General features: G+C 43.3%; 1 protein-coding gene across 5 annotated transcripts in view; it reads right to left on the bottom strand.

Annotated features, from left to right (window-relative positions):
- The window catches only part of LOC109881656 (adenylate cyclase type 2-like), an 82,176-nt gene that overhangs the window by 41,964 nt on the left and 12,787 nt on the right, over positions 1 to 27,425 (bottom strand). For 4 of the 5 annotated variants that reach the window (XR_004206886.1, XM_031814486.1, XM_031814493.1 and 1 more), the window contains exon 2: positions 649 to 1,506. Coding sequence is in view for 4 of the 5 variants with exons in the window: in XM_031814486.1 (XP_031670346.1) it covers positions 649 to 813 (165 nt within the window). In the remaining variant the exon portion in view is untranslated. Of the gene's footprint in view, positions 1 to 648; positions 1,507 to 26,550; positions 27,024 to 27,425 lie in introns of those variants that run through there. The other variant, XM_031814481.1, reaches the window with a different exon arrangement.

Below are 27,425 nucleotides of genomic sequence, written 5' to 3'. Positions count from 1 at the left end.
CTAGTGACATATTTACCTGCTACACAAATACAGTGATTACCTGCTTCTTAAACTCTGAAGTCTACACCAATAACATCATCTCTCGTGTATTGCTACGCCTTGACTGTTGTTTCGAGGAGACATAAAACAACGACCTCTAATATCTAGACACAATTATTCAATGTACTACAGAAAAATAACGTACTTTGCCCTGCACCTGGTGAGTTTGTGTGTGTCTGTGGAATCCAGTCAGTTCTGAACAAATTCTTATTTACAATGACGGCCCTTGTTCAGGTGCAGAACGACAGATTTTTACCTTGTCAGCTCAGGGATTCAATCCAGCAACCTTTCGGTTACTGGCCCAATGCTCTAACCACTAGGCTATCTGCCACCACACAATGATGTCTTTAATGTGCTAATCTCCATCCATTATCGGTCAACTCATCCAGAGAGGACATCACACCCCCACAGGGGATATTACTAAGTCATTCAAAAAAGCTGGGCTCTGATGTGTAGCATACTGTCACTTCATACATGGGTAGGTGCACACACACTTCTAGGTCTCGGTAGATGACGTCACTTACACAACGCGGCCGCTAGCTAGCGATTCCACACACACACACACACACACACACACACACACACACACACACACACACACGAACTCACCAGGTGCAGGGCGAAGAAGAGGATGAGGAGGACTCCACAGAACAGCATGGAGAGGCCTAGTAGCAGCACCAGAGTCTGGTACTGGCTGATACAGGAGAACTTCCTGTACAGGGCCTCATGTTTCAGCTCCTGGTCATTTAACAGGTACTTCCCTTTAGCCGGCATGGTGGTGCTGACCTGTTCACTACTAAAACCCTGATAAAAGGTTACGGGCTGCTGGTTTTAACATAGAAGCATTTTTGTCAGCTTCCACTGTCCTCTAAGAGTTTCTGAATTTCCTCTCCACCACTCCTCACACAGGTATGGTAGGCAGGGAATAACGCTGAAAACACCACCCCACAGTGTAGGGCAGGGTAGGAGCCGTCTTCTGCTGTGACTGAGACAGACGTGTGTGTGTGTGTCTACAGATCCACACATCCAGGTGGGCAGGTTTGCTGAGGATCTCTAGCTCATACTAAAGTGCAGTTGTCGATGTTATCCCTTATGGGCATTTTTAATATGTTCCTCTCTTCTTTCACTCACAGGTTTTGAACTTTCTCTCACTCGCTTTTCTTTCTTTCTCCCTCTCTTTCTCCCTCTTATCTCCCTTTCTGCATTGGCAGGCAGACCCAGTTCATCCTTGCCAGCTACTGTGGTCCTTCAGTGGGGTTGAGTAATGATCCCAGCGCTGAGAGAAGAGACCGGGGGAGGAGGAGAGTCTAAGGAAAGAGGAGAGGAGGAGAAAGAGGGTGGAGCCTGGGAGGGCGGAGAAGGAAAGAGGGGTCGTCAAGGATTCAGGATTCTGTCCCATCAGTGCTGAGTGGGTAGAGAGAGGGGCCCAATGTAGCTCCACCCACTGGAGCTGTCACAGTCAGAGGTCTGGGGATTAGACAACAGAGAGAGACTGGGTGAGTTTACTGGAACCACTTATCAAGACAGAAGTAGAATGAAATAGCAATCCACAACACTTGAGGGGCATGGCTCTTCAAAGCACTTTCTCTTGTTGACATGTCAGAAAATGTTGGTGCACACTGACTAAGCTTGTTATGTTTCAATAAACAGATTACATTTTTATCTGGCAGTGAGAATAAAAACAGTTTTGCGATATGATTTCAAACTACATTATTGTCTGCCAAACTGTACACAGTTAGAGTACAGTACAGTGAGTCCCTTCATATGACAAAGACAGACTGTCGTTTAGCCAAGGGTGTAAATTATCACAAGTGAGTGAATCTTCCATCCTCATTCAACCAAAGCCCTGCAGTTGTTCCCACGATCAAGAAAGCCTGGTTTGTCTGTATTCAGTCCCAGTCCTCAGTCTCTGTCCCGGTTTGGCCACAGCTCCATAGAGAACTGCCATGATGACACCTAGACCTTCTAATGAATAAGCTCCCCATGGAGCACTTAACTCGAGAATACAGCGTCAAGGGAAGAACTCTTGCAACATGAAACAACACACTGGTCTCGACTTCATTTACTTATATCTTATTAATTTTACTCTGACAAAACACATTCAGCATTGTGGAGTTTAAACGCTAGCCAAGAGTCTCAGTCTATGTCTGCCAAGAATTTTACCTTCGCAATCCATTATTCACAAGAGTTTAAGGAGATTTAAAATATGCTTCTTTCAGATTGTCATTCACCGCTTTAATACACAACACATTTAAAAGATGGACAAAAAGAACTGGTCCTCTCTGAAAGAAGCATGTTTTAAATCTCCGGCACTGGGGTATGTCCAAACCCTTCTTTACGTGAAACTGCAGTCTTGCTAATGATTAAGGACATGAATGCAGCCCCTTAGAAGTTACATTAAATATCAATAAATCAAGGTGTATTAAGCTGTAGGAAAATAAACCAGGTCTATGTTTTCTTAGGATCCCATTGGCTGGGCAGAGTATGTACTTTGCTCCAGTCTTAATGAGCACAGAGCAGAGGCCACTAAAGCCAGTCAGTATATGAGGAGTCTGATTCCCCTTAGTCGGTCTGCCCTCGCTGGCTGGCTCCCTGTCACGAAGGAAGTTTGCTCAGTGAATCAGAGGCTACGTGGTATTTACAAAAAGGCTGAATGAAAAATACATTCGGGAGGCTCTTGTCTCAAGCACGCAGTAGGACGTACTAGGCATCCTTATCTGGTTGGTTTAAAGAGGGCCCAGCGGCTGGTCTTTGTCTCACCTGGTAATAAAATCATAAAACACAACAGCACAGCTACAATATGGGCGTGACCGTAAACCATTGGGCTCAGAGACTGATAATGATATCACCTCTCATTTTGTAGAAGGGATTACATTCTTGGCTTCATAAACAGGCTGGTGTGTTTGGGGGGGCGCTAGATGTTGCTGGGTTGAAACTATATGAAATTAAGCTTGCATAAAGTTAGTTAATATAAACCTCATCTCAGCAGTTGCTAATAGTCTTGACTCCTGGACCTGTCCTAACAGTATGAAGCATTGTTGCTGCAACAGTTGCCATGTGCCATAAAATAGCAAAGGCTGATGAGGTTATGTACCTAAAGGCCAGAGAGGGAGAAACACCTGTTGGGCTGTGTGAATGGATATCCCAGCCAGCCAACCACTCAGGATGCTCCAGTCATAGTGACAACCTGCTCTGTCACAACAGGCCGTGTGTTGATGGAGGTCCGGTCAGCAATGTACAGCCTTACTGTTTAACTGTTCCTTTTATAACTTTAAGACTATTACTGCCAAACAACTAACAACCCTTTACCCAGCCCCTATCCTGCACTACCCAGGCTATGCTGCAGTCTGACTAACAGACAGAGTAAGGGAGTTAAAGCAGAGGATGAGGTAAAGCACATACTGGTAAGGGATCTGTCTTCTCTATTAGAAAACAGCTGGGGTCTTGAGGTCAGGGCCCCTCAGATATATGATATACACACTGTTCATATGAAGGAAATTACTCCTTCAAAAAGAAGACCTAAACAAAACACTGTCATTTCTCTGATTTAGCTCCTTCAGACATTCAACCCACAGGCTAGATGACTGCTCATGCATGCAACCAGAGTAAACAGTAGGGTGAATGGGAGGATAACCAGGCCCCAATGGCAGACAATAAAGGACTAAAGGTCCCATTTTGTCATGACTACTCATCTCCTGGATAATGCAGCACAGTAGGTTGGTGTGATCACCCTTAAACAGGGAGACTTAGAGAGTAAGTTATGAGTCAAATCAAATTTATTTATATAGCCCTTCGTACATCAGCTGATATCTCAAAGTGCTGTACAGAAACCCAGCCTAAAACCCCAAATAGCAAGCAATGCAGGTGTAGAAGCACGGTGGCTAGGAAAAACTCCCTAGAAAGGCCAAAACCTAGGAAGAAACCAGGCTATGAGGGGTGGCCAGTCCTCTTCTGGCTGTGCCGGGTGGAGATTATAACAGAACATGGCCAAGATGTTCAAATGTTCATAAATGACCAGCATGGTCAAATAATAATAATCACAGTAGTTAGCGAGGGTGCAGCAAGTCAGCAGGACTTGCAGGACAGGAGTAAATGTCGGTTGGCTTTTCATAGCCGATCATTAAGAGTATCTCTACCGCACATGCTGTCTCTAGAGAGTTGAAAACAGCAGGTCTGGGACAGGTAGCACATCCGGTGAACAGGTCAGGGTTCCATAGTCCACAGTGAGAGATCCAGAGGCAGAGATAGACAATGAGCCACAACTGTGAGGGAAGTCCAAATAGACCATTGAGGGTGGTACTGTTAGAGAATGGTTCTGTGACAAAGGGACGGTGAAACAGCACTGAGACAGTATATCTCAGAGAGCAGTCAGGGGAGACTTATCATCTAGAAGGCTCCAGGGAACTTCTGCTTATCAATGAATGAAACACAGGATGATGGTTCTCCTTCCCTGGGGCGGCAGGGTAGCCTAGTGGTTAGAGCGTTGGACTAGTAACCGAAAGGTTGCAAGTTCATATCCCTGAGCTGACAAGGTACAAATCTGTTGTTCTGCCCCTGAACAGGCAGTTAACCCACTGTTCCTAGGCCGTCATTGAAAATAAGAATTTGTTCTTAACTGACTTGCCTAGTTAAATAAAGGTAAAATAAATAAAAAAGAAATAAAAAATCTGTGCATCTTCCTGTTCACTTAAGCCAGGCAGCTCAGGGGGTGGTGATAAAACAGTTTCTATGCTTTTTCTTGCTTTTCAGTGACTTTGTAGCTTACTTTGTCTTACTCTGTGTGTTGGTTAAACTGGGATCACTTTCATTGTGATGTTTTACTGTCTGTGTGCATTCCAATGTTAGAAGGTCAGGACAGTGAGGAAATAATGAAGACATTTGGAGAGCAGCCTCGTACTGGGGCAGATGGCCCAGTTCCCCACGATGTTAACGATCAGTGAATAGGTCCGTCTCAGTCGGACAGTAGGATACTAGTACTGATCATTCCAGGATGTTTTGTCCAGAGGCAGCCAGTTAACACCGCCATAGAGTGCTTGTTTGTGAGACAACGGCTTGATATTACAGCTCCCAGCCCAACAACTGCTTTATGTTCCAATTCTAAAGTTGTCATGGCAAAGGACAGATGCAGCGGATCTCTGTCTGTCTCCGCCGCTGAGTGGAGTCGTGCGGAGCAGTGCTGGAATAGCGGCCTGGCTTGAATAGGCTGGAGTCTCTCAAGAACAGGATGAATAGCAGTAACTGCACTACATTGTCGGGGAGGCCTTTCTCTGAAAGAGCTGAGGCAAAGCGAGGCATTCTCTCGCAAACTGGTGTCATTTGACTCCTGGAGTAGCACAAAACCACAGACGTCATCACCAACCCAGAGCCCAGCCACTGAGATTGGGAACGCACATGGTTGCTGTCGAAAACTGGCAACGTGCATTAACACAAGATAATAGAGGATGTGATGTTCAAGGGACTGAATGTTGTCTTCTCATCGGCCTCGCAACATGTGAGGGCTAGGAAATGAAAAAAGTTGCCACAACATTTGAAGGGGAGCAAACTATATTTGAGCTTGTGGGATTGTGGTGCAGAAGACCACCTTTCATACTACATTTTTATGTGGCAGAGTAAGCCAGAGCTGGGCAATTCCATTATTTTTCACTTTTAAATGTACACTACCGTTCAAAGGTTTGGGGTAACTTAGAAAGGTCTTTGTTTTTTAAAAGAAAAGCAACATTTTTGTCCATTAAAATAGCATCAAATTGATCAGAAATACAGTGTAGACATTGTTAATGTTGTAAATGACTATTGTAGCTGGAAACAGCTGATTTCTTATGGAATATCTACATAGGTGTACAGAGTAGTGGTCGACCGATTAATCGGAATGGCCGATTAATTAGGGCCGATTTCAAGTTTTCATAACAATCCGAAATCGGTATTTTTTGGCGCCGATTTGCCAATAACAAAATGTATAATAATAATTATACATTTATTTAACTAGGCAAGTCAGTTAAGAACACATTGTTATTTTCAATGACGGCCTAGGAACGGTGGGTTAATTGCCTCATTCAGGGGCAGAACGACAGATTTTCACCTTGTCAGCTCAGGGGATTCAATCTTGCAACCTTACAGTTAACTAGTCCAACGCAATAACGACCTGCCTCTCTCTCGTTGCACTCCACAAGGAGACTGCCTGTTTCACGAATGCAGTAAGCCAAGGTAAATTGCTAGTTAGCATTAAACTTATCTTATAAAAAACAATCAATCATAATCACTAGTTAACTACACATGGTTGATGATATTACTAGATATTATCTAGCATGTCCTGTGTTGCATATAATCTGACTGAGCATACAAGCATACAATTATCTAACTGAGCGGTGGTAGGCAGAAGCAGGCGCGTAAACATTCATTCAAACAGCACTTTCGTGCGTTTTGCCAGCAGCTCTTCGTTGTGCGTCTAGCATTGTGCTGTTTAGGACTTCAAGACTATCAACTCCCGAGATGAGGCTGGTGTAACCGAAGTGAAATGGCTAGCTAGTTAGCGCGCTAATAGTGTTTCAAACGTCACTCGCTCTGAGCTTTCTAGTAGTTGTTCCCCTTGCTCTGCATGGGTAACGCTGCTTTGATGGTGGTTGTTGTCGTTGTGTTGCTGGTTCGAGCCCAGGGAGGAGCAAGGAGAGGGACGGAAGCCATACTGTTACACTGGCAATACTAAAGTGCCTATAAGAACATCCAATAGTCAAAGGTTAATGAAATACAAATGGTATAGAGGGAAATAGTCCTATAATTCCCATAATAACTACAACCTAAAACTTCTTACCTGGGAATATTGAAGACTCATGTTAAAAGGAACCACCAGCTTTCATATGTTGAACAAGGAACTGAAACGTTAGCTTTCTTACAAAGCACATATTACACTTTTACTTCTCCAACACTTTGTTTTTGCATTATTTAAACCAAATTGAACATGTTTCATTATTTACTTGAGGCTAAATTGATTTTATTGAAGTATTATATGAAGTTAAAATAAGTGTTCATTCAGTATTGTTGTAAATTGTAATTATTACAAATAAATAAATAAAAATCGTCCGATTAAATCGGTATCGGCTTTTTTGGTCCTCCAAATAAAATCGGTATCGGCGTTGAAAAATCATAAATCGGTCGACCTCTAGTACAGAGGCCCATTATCAGCAACCATCACTCCTGTGTTCCAATGGCACGTTGTGTTAACTAATCCAAGTTAAAGTTAAAAGGCTAATTGATCATCGGAAAACCCATTTGCAATTATATTAGCAAAGCTGTAAACTGTTATTCTGATTAAAATCTTCTTCAGGCTAGGGTCTATTTTTCTCCACAGCTAAAAGTAAACTGCCTGTTACTCAGTTTGTAGAAATGTTAAAGTCATGTATGAGACTATAACACAATTGATATGGTAGGAGAAAATCCAAAGAAAAACCAACCGGAATTTTTGAGAGCCCTTCTCTTCCAACGAAACGTATAGTGTCATATCCAAATCCAGCTCCCAGATTGCAATTCCAATGGCTTCCACTAGATGTCCAGTCTTTGTTTCAGGCTTGTTTCTTCCCAAACAAGGAAGAATTTTGAGTTTTAGTACTGGGAGTCAGAGTTGGAAATCAGTCTGTGCGCGCGCAACGAAGAGGACGCACAACTGCTAATTTTGCTTTTCTATTGAACATACTTCTTTCCGTATGAAATGTAGTTTTATTACATTTTAGGATACCGGAGGATTAAATAGTAATGTATTTTGACTTGATTTAACAAAGTTTTGCGGTAGCTTTTTGGATTCCTTTCTCTGCATGTTGAATGAGTGGATTACTCAAATCGATGGCGCCAACTAAACAGACTTTTTGGGATATAAAGAAGGATTTTATCTAACAAAACGACCATGCATATTTTAGCTGGGACCCTTTGGATTGCAAATCAGAGGAACATTTTCAAAAAGTGAATATTTAATTCGGTATTTGTGATTTTATGAAGCTTGTGCTGGTTGAAAAAAATATTTCGATGTGGGGCACCGTCCTCAAACAATCGCATGGCATGCTTTCGCTGTAAAGCCTATTGTAAATCGGACAATGCAGTTAGATGAACAAGACTAAGCTTTTAACTGATATAAGACACTTGTATGTACCTAAATGTGTAATATCCATAATTTGTATGATTATTTATTTGAATTGCATGCCCTCCAAATTCCCCCCGGAAGTTGGGCTTCTAGCCCTAAGAAGTTTTAAAGAAGCAATAAAACTGGCCTTCTTTAGAGTTGAGTATCTGGAGCATCAGCATTTGTGAGTTCGATTACAGGCTCAAAATGGCCAGAAACAAAGAACTTTCTTCTGAAACCTGTCAGTCTATTCTTGTTCTGAGAAAGGCTATTCCATGCGAGAAATTGCGAGAAATTGCCAAGAAACTGAAGATCTCGTACAACGCCGTGAACAACTCCCTTCACAGAGCAGCACAAACGGGCTCTAAATAGAATAGAAAGAGAAGCGGGAGGCCTCGGTGCACAACTGAGCAAGAGGACTAGTACATTAGATTGTCTAGTTTGAGAAACAGACGCATCACTGGTCCGGCAACTGGCAGCTTCATTAAATAGTACCCGCAAAACACCCGTCTCAACGTCAGTGAAGAGGCGACTCTGGGATGATGGCCTTCTAGGCAGAGTTGCTATAAAAAAAAACAGACTGGCCAATAAAAATACAAGTTTAAGACGGGCAAAAGAACACGGACACTGGACAGAGGAACTCTGCCTAGAAGGCCAGCATCCCGGAGTCGCCTCTTCACTGTTGACGTTGAGACGGGTGTTTTGCAGGTAATATTTAATGAAGCTGCCAGTTGAGGACTTGTACGCCTATGTAAATATTGCATATTTATTTTTTATTTCACCTTTATTTAACCAGGTAGGCTAGTTGAGAACAAGTTCTCATTTGCAACTGCGACCTGGCCAAGATAAAGCATAGCAGTGTGAACAGACAACACAGTTACACATGGAGTAAACAATTAACAAGTCAATAACACAGTAGAAAAAAAGGGGAGTCTATATACATTGTGTGCAAAAGGCATGAGGTGGTAGGCGAATAATTACAATTTTGTAGATTAATAACAATGGAGTGATAAATGATCAGATGGTAATGTACAGGTAGAGATATTGGTGTGCAAAAGAGCAGAAAAGTAAATAAATAAAAACAGTATGGGGATGAGGTAGGTAAAAATGGGTGGGCTATTTACCGATAGACTATGTACAGCTGCAGCGATCGGTTAACTGCTCAGATAGCAGATGTTTGAAGTTGGTGAGGTAGATAAGTCTCCAACTTCAGCGATTTTTGCAATTCGTTCCAGTCATAGGCAGCAGAGAACTGGAACGAAAGGCGGCCGAATGAGGTGTTGGCTTTGGGGATGATCAGTGAGATACACCTGCTGGAGCGCGTGCTACGGATGGGTGTTGCCATCGTGACCAGTGAACTGAGATAAGGCGGAGCTTTACCTAGCATGGACTTGTAGATGACCTGGAGCCAGTGGGTCTGGCGACGAATATGTAGCGAGGGCCAGCCGACTAGAGCATACAAGCCACAGTGGTGGGTGGTATAAGGTGCTTTAGTGACAAAACGGATGGCACTGTGATAAACTGCATCCAGTTTGCTGAGTAGAGTGTTGGAAGCAATTTTGTAGATGACATCGCCGAAGTCGAGGATCGGTAGGATAGTCAGTTTTACTAGGGTAATTTTGGCGGCGTGAGTGAAGGAGGCTTTGTTGCGGAATAGAAAGCCGACTCTTGATTTGATTTTCGATTGGAGATGTTTGATATGAGTCTGGAACTAGAGTTTACAGTCTAGCCAGACACCTAGGTACTTATAGATGTCCACATATTCAAGGTCGGAACCATCCAGGGTGGTGATGCTGGTCAGGCGTGCGGGTGCAGGCAGCGAACGGTTGAAAAGCATGCATTTGGTTTTACTAGCGTTTAAGAGCAGTTGGAGGCCACGGAAGGAGTGTTGTATGGCATTGAAGCTCGTTTGGAGGTTAGATAGCACAGTGTCCAACGACGGGCCGGAAGTATATAAAAACATATATTTAAAAAATCGAATAAAAAAAAGCCGTTTCCAGCTACAATAGTCATTTACAACATTAACAATGTCTACACTGTATTTCTGATCAATTTGATGTTATTTTAATGACAACATTTTGTTGCTTTTCTTTCAAAAACAAGGACATTTCTAAATGACTTCAAACTTTTGAACGGTAGTGTATGTGTTATGGCTTTACACCTCCTGCAATAATGTGGATAAAGAGTTACTTGTCTAACAGAACACAGAGGGTGTTCTTTAATTGAAGCCTCTCAAACATAATCCAGGTAGAAGCAGGAACTCCCCAGGGTAGCCGTTTAGGCCCCTTCCTTTTTTCAATCTTTATTAACGACATGCCACTGGCTTTGAGTAAGGCTAGTGTGTCTACGTATGCCTCAACACTATACACGTCAGCTACTACAATGACTGAAATGGCTGCAACACTTAAAGAGCTGCAGTTAGTTTCAGAGTGGGTGGCAAGGAATATGTTAATCCTAAATATTTCCAAAACTAAAAGCACTGTATTTGGGGCAAATCATTCACTAAACCGCAACTACATCTCATAATGAATAATGTGGAAGTTGAGCAAGTTGAGGTGACTAAACTGCTTGGAATAACTGTGGATCAAAACATATTGATACAACAGTATCTAAGAAGTCTGTCCATAATAAAGTGCTGCGCTGCCTTCTTAACAACACTATCAACAAGGCAGGTCCTACAGGCCCTGGTTTTGTCGCAACTGGACTACTGTTCAGTAGTGTGGTCAGGTGCCACAAAGACAGACTTGGGAAAATTGCAGTTGGCTAAGAACAGGGCAGCACAGCTGTTCCTTAAAAGTACACGGAGAGCTAACATTAATTACAGGCATGTCAATCTCTCAAGGCTCAAAGTGGAAGATAGCTTGACTTCATCGTTACTTGTTTTTGTAAAAGGTGTTGAGAAGCTGAAGGTACCGAGCTGTCTGTTTAAAATACTAGCACACAGCTCAGACACCCATGCATACCCCACAAGACATGCCACCAGAGGTCTCTTCACAGTCCAAGTCCAGAACAGACTATGGGAGGCGCACAGTACTACATAGAGCCATGACTACATGGAACTCTATTCCACATCAGGTAACTGATGCATGAAGTAACACAAACACACAATGCACACACACACACACAGACACACACACACACACATAGATTTTGCATTGTAGATTTGTAGTAGCGGAGTATGGGCCTGAGGGCACACACTTAGTGTGTTGTGAATTCTGTAATAAAAGTATTGTAATGTTCTAAAAAATGGTATAACTGCCTTGGCAGCAGCTAATGGGTATCCATAATAAATACAAATACCCATCTACCAAAAGTTCCCTTCTTTGCGAGGCATTGGAAACCCTCCCTGGTCTTTGTGGTTGAATCTGTGTTTGAAATTCATTGCTCGAATGAGGGACCTATAATTGTATGTTTGGGGTACTGAGATAAGGTAGTATTTCAAAAATTATGTTAAACACTATTATTGCACACTGAATGAGTCCATGCAACTTATTATGTGAATTGTTCAGCACATTTTTACTTCTTAATTTATTTAGGATTACCATAACAAATGGTTGAACACTTAAGAGTCAAAACATTTCAGCTTTACATTTTTGATTCATTTGTAAAAATGTCTGAAAAAGATAATACCCCATAATGTCAGTGGAATTATGTGTAGCCTAGTGACACAAAATCTCACTGTAATCCATTTGACATTCAGATTAACACAACAAAATGTGGAATAAATCAAGGGGTGTAAATACTTTCTGAAGGCACTGTATATCAAGCAAATAAGTGCATTTCACTCAGAGCGCTGCATTCAGTCTCGTTTAACCAGGCTACCAGAGTCAACCAACTCACCACACAACAGGACCCTGTCTGCATGGTCTCACAGCTGACTGAAATATGTACAGTAATGCACTGTCCTTAAATTAGATCTGCCTCCCATCACCCCCTCCTCCCACAACCCCAGTAGCATCATCCAGTGGTATTGGATTAGCTTTGTGCAGCAGGGAGAGCTGTCGAAAGATAATGACATTTACAGGATGTTATCGCAGGCTGTTTTCAGCTCTTTACTTGATCATAGCTTGTTTATGATAAACACAGGAAGTGTAGGCGAGAGCGAAAGCGTGGGTCGGAAGCCGGGCCCTTGTCACATACAAGTGTTTCACATTCACTTCCACAAATGCTGTGTCACATACACACAAGTGGAGCCATCCATTTTGTTACATGACACACACACACACACAATGAATGGTCCCTGGACAGTGATATTCATAGAAAATTCATAATTAAAAGCCAATATCTAGGTTGAATCAATCAGACTGGGTAATGTTCTGTTCTCTCAAGATGTAGCTAGTTATGGACATGAGAACCACTGCCTGCACATTCAATATCACAAGTGTTCCTTCCTTCCCATACTGAATAATCAATAGCTCCCTGTGCATGCGAGTAAAGCATTTTTCTAAAATGGAGACAAAAAGAAAACACTGGAGGAGGAAAGTAAATGAAAAGGAAAGAAAGAAGAGAGCATTGTTTCCAGTCAGTGCAGCCAACCACATCCCTATTTCTGGTTTCATAACCCCTCTGTTAGCAGAGCCAGGCCAGGCTGAGGCAAGCTGGCTAAGTGCCCCAGCCCAGGACCTCCCAACCCACAGCAGCCTGCTAGGGTCTGGCTCTGGACCCCTCTCACGGCCCTCCCTGGCCCTGCCTCCACGGCACTGATCATGGAGCCATAATGATCACTCGGTACGCTAGCCAATGAACTACTGACACCGACTAGAAATAGAAATATTATGATCTACACACTCAAAACCCTTAAATAATCCCAAGAGTGCAGTGCAGTACAATACAGTAGATTATACAACAGGTAGGTCTAATCCTAGATGCTGATTGGTTAAAAATCACATTCCCGACGGTGTCTATTCCACAAAATACCACTGGCTAAATATATGACGCTGAAATGCCTATTTACTCTGTTCCATCTGACTGTGCAATCCAGTGTCTCATCAACCCAGCCAAGCAATTTATATATACAACATATACACTGTAAAAAAGCATCTAGACATTATCTTCAATTTCTTTTAGACTAGCATTGGGGTTTCAACAGCAGAGAATAGTAATAACCTTGGTCTGTCTCTCCGACATTCGCAACATTGTTTCAACATTGAAATTCGATCTCTAGCTGTCCTATGGTAATGAACATGTCCGGAGTCGGGAAAAGACAGACAGGCAGCTTTTCTCAGCCATTCGAAATCATGAATCAGCATAATAATTTTTATGGGTATTTACAAAGAAATGTCAATAGAAAAACACAAAATGCAGCTAGTTTGCTGTCATTCCAGCTTCAGTCTGAAGTGATTGTGTTAGCTATCTCTTCTGAACAGTGGCCTGGCGAGAGAGGGGAAATGTTCTATGTCAGCCCGACGAGCCGGCTGAGGCATGACGTGGGATAGGAGCCGACCGAGCCAACCGAGGCAAGGAAACCTGTTGAACCAGCTAAGGTGTAGAAGTCCCATGAGCCAGCCGAGGCACTTCCAATGAGCACAGATGCACGTAATGGTGGTGACAGGTGTGCGTAATGAAGGGCAGCCTGGCACCCTCAGGCGCCAGAGAGGGGAAGCAGGAGCAGGCGTGACAGGCTGCACTGTTTGACGTGAATGTGTTAGCCAAAGCTGACTAGCTAGCAAGCAAGGGATAAGAACAATGCCAGCCATCATGGTAATGGTACATTTAGAACAAACGACAAGAACAAAAATACTTAACTGGGTTGTGTCTCTGGCAACCGAACCGATAGAACGAACAAGCATAGTATGAATAAATCAAATTAATAAATTCATCAAAATAACGTTAATTAAAACATGTCAATAATTATTTGATTAGGTTGGTAACCCGTTGTATAAAAGTGATAATGCCCTCAAAGCCGGTGTTTGGAGGATATATTGGCATGGTGTGCAACAAAACCCATGCCAATATATCCTCTAAACACCGGCTTCGAGGGCATTATCACTTAAGTAGATTTGAAGTCTAAACAGTGTTGACCTCTCCTACCGAGATGTTGTAGGGAGAAAGGGGGGAGACACCAGCTTCAGCACCAGCTAGGCTTAATGAGGGTAATTTTCCATAGTGCCATACATTTACGGGTGTTGACATGGCCATATGGCCCATGTTTTGAACACTAAGCTGTCATAACCTGGTTGTTGTAAATTTTCCAATGACTCAAATGAGTCAGTCAGTTAGTAAACCAGTCACAACTCAACTCTCTTTTCCAGTGAACATTTAATATCCTATTTCCTCAGAGTCTAAATGATTGATGCCAAATACTGACAGTACATGAACAAACCTGACAATATACAATGGCTTGCGAAAGTATTCACCACCCTTGGCATTTTTCCTATTTTCTTGCCTTACAACCTGGAATTAAAATAGATTTTTGGGGGGTTTGTATCATTTAACTTACACACCATGCCTACCACTTTGAAGATCCAAAATATTTTCTCTTGTGAAACAAACAAGAGCCCGCATAACTATTCACCCCCCCCCCCAAAGTCAATACTTTGTAGAGCCACCTTTTGCAGCAATTACAGCTGTAAGTCTCTCTGGGTGTCTCTATAAGCTTGGCACATATCTAGCCACTGGGGTTTCTGCCCATTCTTCAAGGCAAAACTGCTCCAGCTCCTTCAAGATGGATGGGTTCCGCTGGTGTACAGCAATCTTTAAGTCATACCACAGATTCTCAATTGGATTGAGGTCTGGGCTTTGACTAGGCCATTCCAAGACATTTAAATGTTTCCCCTTAAACCACTTGAATGTTGCTTTAGCAGTATGCTTAGGGTCATTGTCCTGCTGGAAGGTGAACTTCAGTCCCAGTCTCAAATCTCTGGAAGACTGAAACAGGTTTCCCTCGAATTTCCCTGTATTTAGCGCCATCCATCATTCCTTCAATTCTGACCAGATTCCCGTTGCTGCCGATGAAAAACATGGGATGGAGTTCTCATGGTGATGAGAGGTGTTGGGTTTGCACCAGAAATAGCGTTTTCCTTGATGGCCAAAAAGCAACATTTCTGTCTCATCTGACCAGAGTACCTTCTTCCATATGTTTGGGGAGTCTCCAACATGCCCTTTGGTGAACACCAAACGTGTTTGCTTTTTTTTTCTTTAAGCAATGGCTTTTTTCTGGCCACTCCTCTGTGAAACCCAGCTCTGTGGAATGTACGGCTTAAAGTGGTCCTATGGACAGATACTACCATCTCCACTGTGGAGCTTTGCAGCTCCTTCAGGGTTATCTTCGGTCTCTTTGTTGCCTCTCTGATATATGCCCTCCTTGCCTGGTCCGTGAGTTTTGGTGGGCAGCCCTCTCTTGGCAGGTTTGTTGTGGTGCCATATTCTTTCCATTATTTTATGATGGATTTAATGTGGCTCTGTGGGATGTTCAAAGTTTCTGATATTTTTTTTTATAACCAAACCCTGATGTGTACTTCTCCACAAATGTGTCCCTGACCTGTTTGGAGAGCTCCTTGGTCTTCATGGTGCCGTTGCTCTGTGGTGTTGCAGACTCTGGGGCCTTCAGAACAGGTATATATATATATATATATGCTGAGATCATGTGACAGATCATGTGACACTTAAATAAACTAAAAGAGTTGACTTCTGAAGCTAATTGGTTGCACCAGATCTTATTTAGGGGCTTCATAGCAAAGGCGGTGAATACACATGCACCACTTGTCTAAAAAATTAAAACGTTTTTTTCTATGGGATTGAGGTCAGGGCTTTGGGATGGCCACTCCAATACCTTGACTTTGTTGTCCTTAAGCCATTTCGCCACAACTTTGGAAGTATGCTTGGGGTCATTGTCCATTGGGAAGACCCATTTGTGACCATGCTTTAACTTCCTGACTGATGTCTTGAGATGTTACTTCAATATATACACATCATTTTCCTACCTCATGATGCCACCTATTTTGTGAAGTGCACCAGTTCCTCCTGCAGCAAAACACCCCCACAACATGATGCTGCCACCCCCAGTGCTTCACGGTTGGTATGGTGTTCTTCGGCTTGCAAGCCTCCCCCTTTTCCCTCCAAACATAATGATGGTCATTATGGCCAAACAGTTCTATTTTTGTTTCATCAGACCACAGGACATTTCTCCAAAAAGTACGTTCTTTGTCTCCATGTGCAGTTGCAAACCGTAGTCTGGCTTTTTTATGGCGGTTTTGGAGCAGTGGCTTCTTCCTTGCTGAGCGGCCTTTCAGGTTATGTCAATATAGGACTAGTTTTACTGTGGATATAGATACTTTTGTACCTGTTTCCTCCAGCATCTTCACAAGGTCCTCTGCTGCTGTTCTGTGATTGATTTGCACTTTTCGCACCAAAGTACGTTCATCTCAAACTAGAGTTTGTGAACAAGAAATTTGTGGAGGGGTTGAAAAACAAGTTAATGACCCCAACATAAGTGTATGTAAACTTCCGACTTCCGACACTTACTGCATCGTGCCTATGTCACACGGCCATCGATCATCCATATATTTATATGTACATATTCTTATTCATTCCTTTACACTTGTGTGTATAAGGTAGTTGTTGTGAATTTGTTAGATTACTTGTTAGATATTACTGCACTGTCGGAACTAGAAGCACTTCGCTACACTCACATTAACATCTGCTGACCAATAAAACTTGATTTGTTCAGTCTTTACTGATTTTGATATTGGTGAGGGTTAATGGATGCTTTGTGTTAACTGTGTGTGGGTGTGTTACCAAGTGTTGCAATAGTAATCAAGGGCTCTTCAATTATTGCGTAACAAACCCTTTGTTAATGTGATAAAGAAATCACATCTGTGAAAGACTGGCTGGCCTTAATTTGATATTGATTACAAACAGTCTCACCACCCTGCTCTACAAACACTATATCTAGGATTGGGGTTATATAAATGGCCGCGGGAAGATGTGAATTTTTCTCCCAGCGCTGCGGACTACTCTTTAAGTTCACTCTTACAGAAATAATGAAGTCTCAGAGATTTATTTTTTTAAATACATTTTTTATTTAATTCTGATTTGTTGGGGTGCTGAGGCTACTTCCCACAGCTATGGCAGTTTTATTTCCGGCTGTGGGTTTTAGTAGAGCTGGGCAATATGGACAAAAATCCATATCCACATAATTCAGTACATTTATCATAACGGTAAATTAAACAATACGTTTATAACATTAATGTGCATCAGTTTTGTTTATATTCGTAGTTATTGCAACATTAGAAGTAGTAGAAATTTAATCTATCAATTGTCCCATTAACAGTCACTCATGTTAGGAAACTTATTTCATTTTAAATCACATCAAATTTTATTTGTCACATACACATGGTTAGCAGATGTTAATGCAAGTGTAGCGAAATGCTTGTGCTTCTAGTTCCGACCATTCAGTAATATCTAACAATTTCAGAACAACTACCTAATACACACAAGTGTAAAGGAATGAATAAGAATATGTACATTAAAATATATATGAATGAGTGATGGCCGAAAGGCATAGGCAAGATGCAGTAGATGGTATAGAGTACAGTATATACATTTGAGATGATTAGTGTAGGGTATGTAAACCATTATATAAAGTGGTATAGTTTAAAGTGACTAGTGATACATTTATTACATCCTATTTGTTTTTATTATTAAAGAGGCCAGAGATTGAGTCAGTATGTTGGCAGCAGCCACTCAATGTTAGTGATGATAGCGGGGTGAACAGGCAGTGGCTCGGGTGGTTGTTGTCCTTGATGATCTTTTTGGCCTTCCTGTGACATCGGGTGGTGTAGGTGTCCTGGAGGGCAGGTAGTTTGCCCCCGGTGATGCGTTGTGCAGACCTCACTACCCTCTGGAGAGCCTTGCGGTTGTGGGCGAGCAGTTGCCGTACCAGGCGGTGAGACAGCCCGACAGGATGCTCTCGATTGTGCATCTGTAAAGGTTTGTGAGAGTTTTTGGTGACAAGCCAAATTTCTTCAGCCTCCTGAGGTTGAAGAGGCGCTGCTGTGCCTTCTTCACCACGCTGTCTGTGTGGGTGGACCATTTCAGTTTGTCTGTGATGTGTACGCCGAGGAACTTAAAACTTTTCACCTTCTCCACTACTGTCCCGTCGATGTGGATAGGGGGGTGCTCCCTCTGCTGTTTCCGGAAGTCCACGATCATCTCCTTTGTTTTGTTGAAGTTGAGTGTGAGGTTATTTTCCTGACACCACACTCCGAGGGCCCTCACCTCCTCCCTGTAGGCCGTCTCATCGTTGTTGGTAATCAACGTTGTTGGTGTCGTCTGCAAACTTCATGATTGAGTTGGAGGCGTGCATGGCCACGCAGTCATGGGTGAACAGGGAGTACAGGAGAGGGCTGAGAAAGCACCCTTGTTGAGGATCAGCGGGGTGGAGATGTTGTTTACTACCCTCTCCACCTGGGGGCGGCCCCTCAGAAAGTCCAGGACCCAGTTGCACAGGACAGGGTCGAGACCCAGGGTCACAAGTTTAATGACAAGTTTGGAGGGTACTATGGTGTTAAATGCTGAGATGAAGTCAATGAACAGCATTCTTCATAGGTATTCCTCTTGTCCAGATGGGATAGGGCAGTGTGATGGCATTGCACCATCTCTGGACCTATTGGAGCGGTAAGCAAATTGGTGAGGGTTAGGGTATCAGGTAGGGTGGAGGTGATATAATCCTTGACTAGAGTCTCTCAAAGAACTTCATGATGACAGAAGTGAAAGCTACGGGGCGATAGTCATTTAGTTCAGTTACCTTTGCTTTCTTAGGTACAGGAACAATGGTGGCCATCTTGAAGCATGTGTGCACAGTAGACTGGGATAGGGATTGATTGAATATGTCTGTAAACACACCAGCCAGCTGGTCTGCACATGCTCTGAGGACGCGACTAGGGATGCCGTCTGGGCCGGCAGCCTTGCGAGGGTTAACACATTTCAATGTTTTACTCACGTTGGCCACGGTGAAGGAGAGCCCACAGGCTATGGTAGCTGGCTGTGTCAGTGGCACTGTATTATCCTTAAAGAGAGCAAAGAATTTGTTTAATTTGTCTGGGAGCAAGACGTCGATGTCCGCGACGGGGCTGGTTTTCTATTTGTAATCCGTGATTGACTGTAGACCCTGCCACATACGTCTCGTGTTTGAGCCGTTGAATTGCGACTCTACTTTGTCTCTATACTGAAGCTTTGCTTGTTTGATTGCCTTGGAGGGAATAGCTACACTGTTTGTATTCAGTAATGTTTCCTGTCGCCTTGCCATGATTAAAAGCAGTGGTTCGGACTTCCAGTTTTGTGCGAATGCTGCCATCAATCTAATGTTCAGATGCAACAGTTCATTACTGTAGCACTAGACTAAAGCTTTTAGATCAGAGGATTAAAATTCCCCCTGTGAGTCTGTGCACAGACTGACTTCATCCATCCCACCATACTATTTCATTCCTAGTACTAGTGTACAAGGCTCATCATTTCATCTGGTTCCACACACAGTTCATCTTCTCATTGCCCCGCCACCCCACAGTCTCTCCACAGGCAGTCCTGAGGTTTAGTCTCTAATAGAGATGGCATGTGGATTAGGCCTACTAGCCTGGTTAAAATAGACTGACCGCCGCCCATAGAGATCCTATTAAATTACTACAGTGTTCCAATTCCTAAGGTCTATGACGCCGCTACACTCAGGCGCTGTAGTTTTCAGTCTGGTTTAGCCAGGCTAGTGGATTACAGCTTCACCACAAATCAAAAAATGTAATCCTCCAGTAATTCCTCCAGAGCAGCAGCAGCTGAGGGTCTTAGGGCTCTGGGTCAGGCAGACGCTGCCTGCGGGTAGGTCTGATGGCCACATCTGTCCTCATTCTTGGGCTTTACATATACAGACAGTTCACATCAGTTAAATGGTGCCTTGTCGTGAGGAGAGATGGGCTTATTGTACAAGTGTCTTTCGGTGCTTGAAAAGCACTAGGAATAAGAGCTGGGTTCAAATAAATATGCATTTGAGTATTTGTATTTGAAATACTTATTTTTGGTGTATTTTAGTATTTTTAGCCTACTATTTGAAACTATTTTCAAATACATTATTTGAAATGACTCTAGGACCAAACAGACCAGCGTTATTTCTATGCTTCCCGTTCTTAAGTTCTGTTTTTGCATCTTCTACTTTTCGGTTTTGTTCAACAGCTTCAAACAGCTGAAAATATATTTCAGAGGTTTAGATGGTACAATGATTCTCTACACAATGACTGATTGTTTTGTCACAAACTGAAATTAGGCTATTAGAATTTCAGCAACCAAGATATGGCAGAGCGATTTCTGCATAGTGTTTAAATGCATGAATTTAAATATTTGTACTTGAAAATACACTCGTCTGTGTATTTCAGTATTTTCAAATACATGCCAATATTCAACTACTTATATTTTCTAAGAAAACATATTCAAATACTTACTTTGAAATGTTTTTGGAAATAATTGAAATATCCTAAATAAACTCAGCAAAAAAAGAAATGTCCCTTTTTCAGGACCCTGTCTTTCAAAGATAATTCATTTGTAAAAATCCAACTAACAGATCTTCATTGTAAAGGGTTTAAACAATGTTTCCCGTGCTTGTTCAATGAACCATAAACACTTAATGAACATTCACCTGTGGAACGGTCGTTTAGACACTAACAGCTTACAGATGGTAGGCAATTAAGGTCACAGTTTTGAAAACCTAGGACACTAAAGAGGCCTTTCTACTGACTCTGAAAAATACCAAAAGAAAGATGCCCAGGGTCCCTACTCATCTGCGTGAACGTGCCTTAGGCATGTGGCAAGGAGGCATGAGGACTGCAGATGTGGCCAGAGCAAGAAATTGCAATGCCCGTACTGTGAGACGCCTAAGAAAGCGCTACAGGGAGACAAGACGGACAGCTGATCGTCCTCGCAGTGGCAGACCACGTGTAACAACATCTGCACAGGATCGGCACATCACACCTTCAGGACAGCTACAGGATGGCAACAACAACTGCCCGAGTTACACTAGGAACGCACAATCTCTCCATCAGGGCTCAGACTGTCCGCAATAGGCTGAGAGAGGCTGGACTCAGGGCTTGTAGGCCTGTTGTAAGGCAGGTCCTCACCAGACATCACCGGCAACAACGTCGCCTATGGGCACAAACCAACCGTCTCTGGACCAGACAGGACTGGCAAAAAGTGCTCTTCACTGATGAGTCACGGTTTTGTCTCACCAGGGGTGATGGTCAGATACTGCTCATTCTGTGCGTGATTTCCTGTCAGTGTTCTGCCATGGCCAGAGAAGAGCCCAGCTCGCAATCCCATTGAGCACGTCTGGGACCTGTTGGATCAGAGGGTGAGGGCTAGGGTCATTCCCCCCCAGAAATGTCCGGGAACTTGCAGGTGTCTTGGTGGAAAAGTGGGGTAACATCTCACAGCAAGAACTGGCAAATCTGGTGCAGTCCATGAGGAGGAGATGCACAGTAGTACTTAATGCAGCTGGTGGCCACACCAGATACTGACTGTTACTTTTTACCCCCCACCCCTTGTTCAGAGACACATTATTCCATATATGTTAGTCATATGTCTGTGGAACTTGTTCAGTTTATGTTTCAGTTGTTGAATCTTATGTTCATACAAATATTTACACGTTAAGTTTGCTGAAAATAAACGCAGTTGACAGTGAGCGGGCGTTACTTTTTTTGCTGAGTTTAGTATTTGAACCAATGATGTGTAGAAATCCAGGACTGTGGATAATATGTAATGGCCAATGAGAGGCTTGGAGGCCTCCGGCCACCATATTGGCACTCCCCAGAAGGAGCAGTCCTCCATAGGAATTAATGGAATTCTAAAGCAATTCAATAAATGACATATTTTTAAAGAATTTCTTTGATGTAGTGGGGTCAATAACATTAGTACCCCTAAAAAATATATTAAGGAATGTCATTTTTGTTATTGTCATGTTCATGGCACTTAATATAATTTAAAAGTATTTATTAAAGGTGTCTAAAGACATTAATAAATGCATTTCTATAGCTTCCCAAATCATCTTTTTTTTTTTTTTTTTACAATGGAGGAGTACCAAAATGGCTGCATGGTTTCTTCAAAACAGCACCCCTCTGTAAGTCATCTAGGGTTAATACATATCATTAATTTGAACCCAGGTCTGTTAAAGGGACAGGGGGTTAGGGGTCACAGGAAAGCACAGCAGCACCTAAAATACGTAGGATTGAGCAAAGATTGTGATTTCTGACTTGTAACCTCAGCAGCAGTCGAGGCAGTGACACTGGTGACTTATTACAGAAAGGAGACAGACAGTAATGTCATTCAGGCACGGTGGCCTTTAAGTTTATCTCATAGGGCGTAAAATTTGGCCTCTTTAAGATGTTGAAACCACTTAGAGATGTTGAAGATGTAGAAACCACTTAGAGGTGAACAAGTCTTGAAAATGGTGGTGCAGACTGCCTGTTTGCACAAATAGAGGAGTCTATGCGGTGTTGTAAATCAGAACACTATCGGAAAATTCTGAGCATACCGTGAAGGCCTGAGGCAGTGCTTAGAAGCTTTACTTCCAGTTGATGCCAAACATGTCAGTGCATTGATGTGTGTGTGTGTGTGTGTGTGTTTGAAAGGAGTGTGTGTAAATGGCAGCTTATGTGTGTATGCAGCATGGGAGACTTTAAAAACTTAGTGACGTGGGTGTGTAGTGGGGATTGACAGCAGGGAGTGATCATCGGTCACCCCCGTCTGCCAGAGAGCCAGAACACTCAAAGCTAGCAGCAGCTGCTTGGCTCAACTCCAGTCCTCCAGACTCAGCCATTGAGTACCAGACCAGAGAGTCTACTCCAACACACACCCTCCAGACAGGGCCACAGAGAGCAGGGCCACAGAGAGCAGGTCCACAGAGAGCAGGGCCACAGAGAGCAGGGCCACAGAGAGCAGGGCCACAGAGAGCAGGGCCACAGAGCAACGGTTAAGCCTCACCCAGTTATTGTTATCCCCTGCTGATGACAATAGCTCCAAAAGATGACGTTGGAGAGGGCAACTCTGTATCCACCTTGAGTGTAGCAGAGAGTACACACTGTTAAGCTCTCAATTACAGCTGTGCTACGGAGAACAACCAACCAGACAGCAGGAGTGACGCAGGAGAAGCTCAGGGACCACAGGGAGCTCTCATTACACTCAATGCCTCCTCTGAGGACCACTGGAGTGGATGTGGATGGAGCCAGGAGAAGACTAATGCATCCCCCTTTCCTCCCCATCCCCAATGTGCACGAGTCCTGTCATCATTGTTGATTAGGGCACAGCCTCTTTGTCTGTATCTGTGTCCTTCGTTGAGGCCTGCCCAGTGAATTATCACTAAACATCCTGATCCTAGGATGGAGTTTCGTATCTACACTAGATCCAGATTTCCTCTCAGGTCTTGAGCCTTATACTACTTTGTCTCCTGTCGCCACAGAGACTCGCACAGCTCTCAACGCACCCCTGGTCTGTGCCACCGGGCAACCCATATGTGCAGAGCTAGCGTTACAGTTTCTTTTTAAAGCTCCTCCTGTATTCACCAAGGAATGTGACCAAAAAGGACTCTACACACTCTGTGTGGTCTAACAACCACACAGTCAGGAATGTCTGAAGCAACCAGCACCCTTCCTGGTGGATAGTTTCCTTCTGTGGGAGAGAGTTGAGATAAAGGAGAGGCTACTCTCTATAGCTGGATGTGTCTGGTGTACTAGAGACTGTTGTGGGGCTGGAGAATGGAGATGGCAGCCTACTCCTCTGCCTCAAAACAAGTCAATGCCACATGCCCTTACTCAGTGTTTCTCAGCCAAAACCATACAAGTGTGAAGTGTACACTCCAAGTGTTCCTTCTAGTAGTGTACCATATCAACATGGTAATGACTCGTTTCAGTTGTATGATCTTGACTGGGTGCTGTTAAATCCCTAGAGGCTAGGACACCAATGAAACATCTTTCCAGGAAATAGGCAACAGTATATCAATGAGCAACCGAGCTGACTTTAAAAACAGCTAAGTCTCAGAGGATGGAAGATCGTTCAGCCTGAACGCCACAGGAATTTCCTCCTTTCAAGGGATTCCTTCACTGGTTCACTTACCGGCTGGTGTTAGAAAACAACAAAAACACACATGCCGACTTACTCTTTCACTACACAGATGTGTCTAATTAAAAACAGGACACTGACTTGAAAACGGCACACAAGGAGCCATTATTCTATGCCAGGAGTACACAACTCTTACCCTACGAGGTCCGGAGCCTGCTGGTTTTCTATTCTATCTGATAATTAAATGCACACACCTGGTGTCCCAGTGCCTGATTAGAAGGGAAGAATGGGGGGGGAAGCAGTGGAACAAGCTTCGAAGTCCAGATTTTCATTTGAGGGTTCTATGCCATTTAGCAGTTTCTCCTTTTTAGAAAGAAGGTATTATCCTTCTCATGGCATTAATTTACACACCAGAGCAGAAGCATACATTACTCTCGATACAGTTGTTATAGCCCTCTTTCCTAATTGTATCACCTCTCACAAGAATGGCTTGTTTGGAATGAAAACCATGCCTACAGTAGGAGTGATGTCATGGAAAGATTCTGAGCTATGCTGGTACTGTACGAGTCGTAATAACATGCGCGCACCCCCGTCTCTCAACCACCTGTGGATTACCCGGCAGTGGTTCTGACAGCCTTTAAATGCTTCTAATATAAGAACATAGAAAACCAGACAACAGCAAAGGCAACCAAGGTAGAGCAAACTTAATTTCCCCTTTCTCGGTCTCATTCCCACTCTTTTTCCTCACACACACACATGGAATTAACCCCACTTATTCTTGCATTCAGAAGCAAACAGAGACATGGTTAAGTGTATTACAGAGTGGAAATGTCAATAAAGCCACTAATTCACATGCATAAATCAGCTAACAATGGATCTCCAAATGAATCCTGATGGCTTTTGCACACTGCATCCAAGCATGTGGGTCTACTTTCGCATCAAAATAGTCTTGCCAAGGCGAACCTTAGTCAACACCGTAGTCAACCACACAGAGTCTCATTTCCTTGGCAACCGTGATTCATTTCCCTGACAACAGGGCAAGGACATCTTCAAGAAGGGAAGCGTCAACAGTCAGTCAGCCTCAGTCTTTGACAAATTGTCATTGAAAGCAATGATTGATGTCATTACCGGAGCACAAAATATATAAATTAATCTGTTTTCTGGATAACTCTGTTAGAAGCAGGCTATGGTTTTGTATCCAACAAGGACCATAGGAGCTGATCGTGGACTACAGGAAAAGGCGGACCAAACAGCCCCCCATTAACATCGACGGGGCTGTAGTGGAGCGGGTCGAGAGTTTCAAGTTCCTTGGTGTCCACATCACCAACGAACTATCATGGTCCAAACATACCAAGACAGTCGTGAAGAGGGCACAGCAAAACCTTTTCCCTCTTAGGAGACTGAAAAGATTTGGCATGGGTCCACAGATCCTAAAAAGGTTCTATAGCTGCACCATTGAGAGCATCTTGACTGGTTGCATCACCGCCTGGTATGACAACTGCTCGGCATCTGACCGTAAGGCGCTACAGAGGGTAGTACAAACGGTCTAGTACATCACTGGGGCCAAGCTACCTGCCATCCAGGACCTATATAATAGGCAGTGTCAGAGGAAATTTACATTGACACCCACCCCCTGAACACTGCTGTACTCGCTGTTTGTTTGTTACCTATGCATAGGCACTTCGCCCCCACCTAAATGTACAGATTACCTCAACTAGCCTGTACCCCTGCACACTGACTCTGTACCCCCTGTATATAGCCTCGTTATTGTTATTATTATTGTGCTACTTTTTATTTTAGCCTACTTGGTAAATATTTTCTTCTTCTTGAACTGCACTGTTGGTTAAGGGCTTGTAAGTAAGCATTTCACGGTAGTCTACACTTGTATTCGGCGCATGTGACAAATAAAAGTTTGATTTGATGTCATTTTCAGTTCAGTCCACCAAGGTCAACTATGTTGCAATAGGCTTAGAACTCCAGAGTGTTACAATAAGCTTGGTACTCCAGGTTAAGGAGCCTAGATCACTCATACCTTGAAAAGGGGATCGACCATAGGCCAGGGGATTCAAAATAGCAAGGGCATTTTTATAGCTAAAGGTTGTGCTTTGTCAGCTGGAACAGGGTTTCCCCAAATTCAGTCCTGGGGCCCCCCAGGTGCACGTTTTGGTTTTTGCCCCCAGCACTACACAGCTGATTCAAATAACCAACTCATCATCAAGCTTTGATTATTTGAATCATCTATGTAGTGCTAGAGCAAAAAACAGAAAGTGCACCCAGGGTGGGCCCCAGGACCGAGTTTGGGAATCCCTGAGCTGGAAGACAGAACATACTTAGTTGGCTTGATGAGTAATGTATTACATGAAGATGTTCCAATTCACCTCTGATCTCATCTGAAATCAATGCTCTTCTCGTCTCTCCACTGTCAGGTAGAGGCCAGTGCATCACATACAATTGATGACAGTCCTGCTGGTCCTTGTGTGACTGACAGCATGATAAAAGGATGATATGTGGGGTGGCGGCCACATCTAGAGGATCCAGTTGCTCGCAGGGCAAAACACAAAAGCATCCATTCGCTCACTGTGGTGCGGTCTTCTCAAAACAATAGACCAGCCAAAGTCCATCCAATCCTTGCATCCCTCCTGCCTCCTCCAGTTTAGGGTCACTGTGTTCCTCACTATTCAGCCAAACAGGTCCTTCAAACAGAGACCCAATCATGAAAAAAATCAGTCACTAACTAACCAAGCACAATGAAGGTCTGTTGAACACGTTTCCGGTCTGTAACCGTCCCTCCAGCTACTGCAAACCTCGCTGTGGCAAGCAAGAAATACCCATCCGAGAGAGAGCATACAGTACACCCTAACAATAAGAACAAATCATACATTACAGTCCAGGTCCACGACACAACCTGTAAGACATAACATTGCATCGTTAGACTCACTTCGTAATAATGAGAGTTAACATCTTTTACATTAGCAATGCATTGTACTTCCATATTAGCAAAGTATTCAGATAAACACTCACCAAACCAAGGACTGCACCCTCTAACCCTCTGTTCCAATAGGACAGTAATGGCGATGAAGTCACCCCACTTATTCATACTTATTTGTTCCAACTCAAAATACCAACTCTGACCAATCCCCAAATGACATCGTCTTTGATAAAAAGGACACCCAGCTAAAATACTGTCGCTAGGTGAGCTGTGAAAAGCTTGGCATCGTCAAATGGCACTTATCCAGTTAGGGTGCTGTCATAG

Source organism: Oncorhynchus kisutch, linkage group LG3 (assembly GCF_002021735.2).
Source record: "Oncorhynchus kisutch isolate 150728-3 linkage group LG3, Okis_V2, whole genome shotgun sequence".
In the NCBI taxonomy this organism is placed as follows: Eukaryota; Metazoa; Chordata; class Actinopteri; order Salmoniformes; family Salmonidae; genus Oncorhynchus; species Oncorhynchus kisutch.
The sequence above is the reverse complement of the archived record's forward strand: the minus strand, read 5'-3'. Positions and strand labels throughout refer to the sequence as shown.